Here is a 7,044-nt window from a genome sequence, read left to right on the forward strand (position 1 = left end):
GGGAAGATCAGGAGATGTGGGGATGCAGGATGAGTGATGCAAGAGGCATGCACTTGAGGCTTTAAGGAAGCAGGATTAGCCCTCTGTTCAACTGGACATGTTGACACTCGTAATTTACATTAGTACCAAGAAGCGGCAGCTGAGCAGTTACATCTGGTTAAATGCCAGTTCTTGAGGGGAGGGGCTTTTATAGTCAGGGGTGGAGCTGAGTTACTCATGGGAAACCCGTTCCAAGGCCACATAGAAACTGTTCTTGTCATCTAGGCAATGCCAGCCAATTGGTCCGATTTCACAGTCTGCGCACACCAGGAACTTGATGTTGCCCACGTCCTTGGTGAAGCCCACGTTCTCAAAGATGAACATGTCATCCACCAGCCAGTGCTCCTGGAGGAGATCACCATCAGGATCGCTGCCATCAGCCAGGGCTGGTTTCTTTCTCATGGAGGGAAGGAAAAGCTGCAGTGGGAGAGAACATGGAGAATGCAAAAGCTGACCGGCCAGTCCCGTCATCACCCCCTTCCACTTATACATTACACTGCTCCCTAGCACTTTGTTGGAATGAAAACAAAATGAGGAGCCCAATCGTAAAGTTGTAGACTAGGATGCTGGGTGGCTCCTCTGCTGCCTCTAGTCCAAGCCCTGATTCTTAAGAGACATGGAAGAGGTAACATGCTGTTTTCAGTTGGCCTCACTGCTGTCCTTACCCTGGTCCGGAGGCCCTCCCTGTTCCTAATCTCCCTATGTGACTATGCTCCAGCCACACTGGCCTTGTCTTCTTCAAGCAGGCTAAGTGTGCTCTGCCGTCAGATCTTGGAAAGGCCAGTTCCTTCCTGATACTCAGCTCAAATGTAACCTCTTTAGGAGGAGGTCTTCTCTAACCAAACAAACTGAGTTACCTTCCCATACTGCCCACTGTATTTTATTTTACATTGTTTAAAGTTTACTTACGTATTTTCAGAGAGAGATGGAGTAGGAAAGGGAGGGAGAAAGAGAACCCCAAGCAGGCTCCATGCTGTCAGCACAGAGCCCACCATGGGGCTTGAACTCACAAAGTGTGAGATCATGACCTAAGCCGACACCAAGAGTTGGTTGCTTAACCAACTGAGACACCCACGTGTCCCTGTATTTTCTTTAATTAAAAAAATTTTTTTTTAATGTTTTTTATTTATTTTTGAGAGACAGCATGAGAGAGAGGGAGACACAGAATCCAAAGCAGGCTCCAGGCTCTGAGCTAGCTGTCAGCACAGAGCCCGATGTGAGGCTCAAACCCACGAACTGTGAGATCATGACCTGAGCCGAAGCCCGATGCTTAACTGACTGAGCCACCCAGGCGCCCCTGTATTTTGTTTTTTTAAATGACTTTACTGAGGTATAGTTGACACATACACTGTATGTCCTTAAGTATACAACTTGATACGTTTTGACCCAGGCATATACTGATAAATTGTTACCAGCAAGATAACAAGCATATTCATCACCCCAAAAAGTTTTCTTATGCCACTACCTCTTTATTTTTTACTTACCATTCTCTGAACTTAATTTACTGGCTTATTTACCATGGGTCTCCCTCCACTAGAATGTAAGACCCAGGAAAGCAAGGAGCTTACCTTTCCTGTTCACTACTCTATCCCCAGTGCCTAGAGTAAGAACTAGTTTAGATCAGGAACTCAAATATTTGTCAAAAAGAATAAATACAGGGTATCTGGCTTTACTCTATTCCATCACTGTAATGCATATGCTGGATTTATCTTACAAAAGAACATTAAAAAGGAAAATCTAGTTCTAGAATTTGGAATGGATCCCAAGGATCCCAAGGATCCTTGTACCCACAAATCAACATGCCTTCCCGATCACAAGAGAAAGCCTCGGGTGCACGTGTGTGTACGCGCGCACACACACACACACACACACCCTTTAATTTCTTCCGCATGGTTACTTGGCACACCTCTAGCTGCCCCACAGCACGGCAGGATGTAATGCCAGGAAAGCTTCTTACCCCTCTGCTCCCATCATAACGGCTACCGCCAGCACACTTCCTTTCCACCCTAGGATATACTTTTTTCCCCAGTGTTTCCTTTATTATGACTATGAAAATATTATTTACTTCAAAGCCAAATAGTAGTCTATGGCTGTTCCTTTCTCATAAGTTTTTTCTTTGCAGATAACAAGTTACTTTTTTTTTCCTCTTGCATTAATTTTCAACACACGTAGCATTTTTTAAAATTTAAATCCAAGTTTGTTAACAAATAGCGTATTAATGATTTCAGGAATAGAATCTAGCGATTCATCACTTACATATAGTACCCAGTGCTGATCCCAACAAGTGCCCTCCTTTATACCCGGTGCCCATGTAGACCATCCCCCCCCCCCCCAACGCGCACCAGTAACCCTCAGTGGTTCTCTATTTAAGAGTCTCTTATTGGGGAGCCTGGGTGGCTCAGTCAGTTGAGCGTCCAACGTAAGTTCAGGTCATGTTTGTGGGTTCGAGCCCCGCTTCGGGCTCTGTGCTGACAACTAGCTCAGAGCCTGAAGCCTGCTTCAGATTCTGTGTCTCCCTCTCTCTCTGCCCCTGCCCGCTATTGCTCTGTCTCTCTCTGTCTCAAAAATAAATAAAACATGAAAAAAAAAATTTTTTAAAGAATCTCTATGGTTTGCCTCCCTGTTTTTATCTTTTTGCTTCCCTTCCCCTGTGTTCATCTGTTTTGCTTCTTACATTCCAGATATGTGTGAAATCATGATATTTGTTTTTCTCTGACTTAAAAATTTTTTTTCTTACATTTATTTATTTTTGGGGAGATAGAGTAAGACACAGCATGAACGAGGAGGGTCAGAGAGAGGAAACACAGAATCTGAAGACAGGCTCCAGGCTCTGAGCAAGCATTCAGCACAGAGCCTGACACGGGGCTCGAACCCACCAACCGTGAGATCATGACCTGAGCTGGAATCAGACGCTTAACCGACTGAGCCACTCATGCACCCCTCTGACTTACTTCACTTAACATAATACACTCCAATTCCATCCACATTGTCACAAATGGCAATATTTCATTCTATTTGATCGCTGAGTAATATTCCATTGTATATACGCACCACACCTTCTTTATCCATTCATCAGTCAATGGACATTTGGGCTCTTTCCATACTTTGGCTATTGCAATAGAGCTGCGATAAACATTGGGTTGCATATAACCCTTCAAATCAGCATTTTTGTATCATTTGGATAAATGCCTAGTAATGCAGTTGCTGGGTCATAGGGTAGTTCTATTTTTAATTTTTGGAGGAATCTCCATACTGTTTTCTGAGTGGCTGCACCAGTTTGTATTCCCACCAGCAGTGTAAAAGGGTTCTTCTTTCTCTGCATCCATATGTTTCTAATGCAACCCCAAACTCTAATGAAATAGGATGGGCTCAGTGAGCTAGTCTGGCATTAGCAATCAAAATAAAGGCAAAAAATAATTTTTAAAGATTTTTTTTTAAGTAGGCTTCATGACCAAGTGTGGAGCCCAATGTGGGGCTTGAACTCACGATCCTGAGATCAAGACCTGAGCTGAGGAAACCAATTTGACAATAAACTATTAAAAAAAAAAAAAAAAAAGACCTGAGTTGAGATCAAGAGTTGGACGCTTAAAAAAAAAAAAAAAACTGGACTGACATTAGTCCAAAATACAAGGGAAATGCTCTGAGAGGGATGAGTAAGCCCCTCCTTGAATGCTACAGTTAGGGAATCACAAGAGGTGCTACTGTGTCGTAAAAACCCTGTGTTTGCACTGCTGAGCTCTGGGCCGTACTGTAGCCAGTAGGTATCCCTCATAGGGAGGAGGGAGAACTGATCCAGGCTGCTTTGCTCCCCATCTTCAAGCACCTGGCTTACTAAAACAGGTGTCTCTGCAACCACCCTGTGCTGGGTCCCCTGAGACAGCATCTGGGGACCTCACAAAATAAGAGTCCCTCCTCCTGTTATATTGTCATTCCAGTCACTCTTTCTGGCCTCATCTAATGCTTAAAGGAAGGCCCAAATGCTTTCACACTAAGTGAAAACTGGAACAAGCAGAGGCAAAGAGGAATCAAAATTCAGCTACCAGGAAAACCTGGATTCCAATCCTAGCTGTATCTTTCTGTGGGCCTAAATTTCCCTAAAAATATCAAAGACATTCTAAGCATTAGCCCTTAGGAGGAAGCATCCAACAAAGGAGAACCAGCTTGCCTCCCACCATTCCCATTTATAATGCAAAACACCACCTCAGCAGTCTCTCTTGATTAGTGATTTAAGGGAAATTCTATTATGTGTTCATTCAAGGGGTCACACTGGGTCTTGGTCCCTCTCTTTCTCAACATCCCCGTTTTAATTTAACTCCCGTAAGTCAGATCCACAAGACTAGACCTACATATGTGCACAGTGTATGTGTATGTGTATGGATCTCAACCCACTCACTGCAGTGCCCAGGCCTTGCAAGGTCAAGTTCAGGAATGTAACATTTAGAGTACAATTAGGCTTTTTAGATAGACTACTGGGGTGAAAATCGAGGAATTAATATCTAATCTGAGGCTGCTAACTTAGGGGGTTGAGAGCCAAAGTTGCCAATTAAATCCCTGACCAGGTGGGTTAACTACTCCAGACCCCAGGTTGCATCCTAGTCCTCAGAGGTAAGGAGATCACCACAATTCAGGGACATTCTCCGTGGTACTCCTTTTGCTTTTTCAAGAACTGTTAACTAACAGTACCCTTAATTTTTTTATTTTTTCTGAGAGACAGAGCGCACGTGAGCAAGCAGAGGAGGGGCAGAAAGAAAGAGAGGACCCTCTCTTGAACTGTTAACAGTACCCTTTAAAACAAACATTTTCTTTCTCTTTGTAAAAACCCACTCTCATTGTAGAAAACTTGGCAAGCATGCTACAATATAGATGAAAATAAAAACTGTTACAATACAGAGTAAACTTGTTAACTTTTTTGTAATTTTCTTTTTATTTATTGGATGAAGGGGGAGAGAGAGAGTGTGAGTGAGCAGGGGAGGAGCGTAGAGATCTCAGGCAGCCACCTTCTCCCCCCGCCCCCCCCAACCCCCATCAGTATAGAGCCAGATGCGGGGCTCAAACCCACGAGCCATGAGGTCATTACCTGAGCTGAAATCAAGAGTCAGATGCTTAACCAACTGAGCCACCCAGGCGCCCCTACTTTTTTTTTTGTAATTTTCTGCCTTCTGTGAATATTTGTGGTGGTTCTAAAACGTGTCCACAAATTATTTGACAATCCTTCCACCAAGACACAGGCCCATGTCTCTCACCTTGAGCCTGGGCTGGCCACTGTGCCGGCCTCAATGGAATCAAGTGAAGTGGAGGTCACAGGCTAGGTTAGAAAAGGCCAAGCCACTGGTTTCTCAGGGCACACTTGCTTCAGGAAACCTTCAACTGCTATAGAAAAATTCCAGCTGCCCTGAGGTCACCAGATGGAGAGACCGTCGGGAGAGAGCCACTGAAAGACTGAGGGGCCCCGCAGAACCTACGCCCCTGCTCAGGTGTCTGAGTCCTCCCAGGCCACAAGCAGACATGTGAGGGTAGAGAGCATTTCAATGACCCTTATGACTGCACATGAAAGACCCCCAATGAGAACTGTCTAGCTAGGTCCAGCCAAGTTGAACTTTATTTTTATTTATTTATTTTTTAATGTTTTATTTATTTTTGAGAGAGAGAGAGAGAGAGAGACAGCGTGAGCAGGGGAGGGTCAGAGAGAGAAGGAATCACAGGATCTGAAGACAGGCTCCAGGCTCTGAGCTGTCAGCATAGAGCCCGATGCGGGGCTCGAACTCACAAACCGTGAGATCATGACCTGAGCTGCCCAGGCGCCCCAAGTTGAACTTTTCAGTTCTTCACACATACCATCCTTTCTCTAACAACTATGATACATCACACTGCTCTTCCCTCCACCTCTGTTCAGCTTCATTATAAATTCCTCTGTCACAGAGGTAAGATTTCAAGAAGCACCGAATTAAAGGGTATGAACGTTTTATATGTGAAACCAATTACAGGACTTAAAAAGAACACATGCTGCACCAACAGTGACATACTAATCCATTCCATCCATGCGAACCCAGTATTTACACTGGGCTGATAGCTTCTGTTCATTAATTTACTTAAAACTAAATATCTATGAAGTTGTTACTTATGTGCACAATCTAAGGGCAGAAGATACAGAAGTGGATAGGATATAGGACCTGATAGGCCAGTGGCATAAATACTAATAATTTCATAAAATCAACTGGGATTATGGATGTGGGTGTGCTTTGCAGTCTTGTAACCGCTGACCCTTTGGGATGGAGAAGTCTTTGCTGCAGGGCCTGGAGCCTGGGGTTGCTGTCTAGTGCACTGCTGGATGCTAGGCGCATCTCTGGCTTCTACCTACTAGATGCCAGTAGCACCCTGTTACAGACTGTCCACCCCAAATTCTTATGCTGAAACCTAATTCCCAATGTCATAGGTCATGAGGACAGAGCCTATTTTTGGAGACAATTTTGAGTGTGGGTACACACATGGCTGAAATGAGATTACACCTTGCACTTTCCTAAGGGTATTGTTTCACCTCAATACAAAGTTTAGTAAAATAAAAATTGTTTTCAACTTTCCCCTTTTGGGGTGATGGCAATAGGAGGAATATTAAAATTCCTAACTTGAAGAAAATCAAAGATTAAAATAAAAATGAAACCTTCCTTCGAAATTGATTTTCAGGACTTGAGGTGTCTGTCCCACTGGAAATCTGATTCGTTTGAGGAACTCTGCGTTCCACCCATTATCTCGGTAAGGCGCGTAGGTTACGAGAGTCATCTGTCATATCCCCTACCCCGAAGCGGATTCCGGAGCTCCTTTTGGGGCGGCGAGGAGCCCATCAGAAAGGAGACGGGTGGGAGCGGCGTGATGCGGGCCAGTGCTCAGGGTGGAGATGGAAAGGCTGCCGTGTCCCCAGGCGCCGGGCCCGAGCGCAGCCCTGCACCGCGCACGGAGGAGCAGCGTCCAGCGCGCCCCGCGCCCGCGGCGACCGGGGGACAGACGGGC

At 44.9% G+C, this 7,044-nt stretch overlaps 1 protein-coding gene across 1 annotated transcript in view; it reads right to left on the reverse strand.

Moving 5' to 3' along the window:
• Nucleotides 1-60: 60 nt before the first annotated feature.
• RABIF (RAB interacting factor) overlaps nucleotides 61-7,044 on the reverse strand; it is a 7,587-nt gene continuing 603 nt past the window's right edge. The window contains exon 2 of the mRNA XM_029933154.1: nucleotides 61-456. Within this exon, the coding sequence (XP_029789014.1) occupies nucleotides 211-456 (246 nt within the window). The 3' untranslated portion in view covers nucleotides 61-210. The remainder of the gene's footprint in view (nucleotides 457-7,044) is intronic.

This window comes from Suricata suricatta, chromosome 3 (genome assembly GCF_006229205.1).
Source record: "Suricata suricatta isolate VVHF042 chromosome 3, meerkat_22Aug2017_6uvM2_HiC, whole genome shotgun sequence".
Classification (NCBI taxonomy): Eukaryota; Metazoa; Chordata; class Mammalia; order Carnivora; family Herpestidae; genus Suricata; species Suricata suricatta.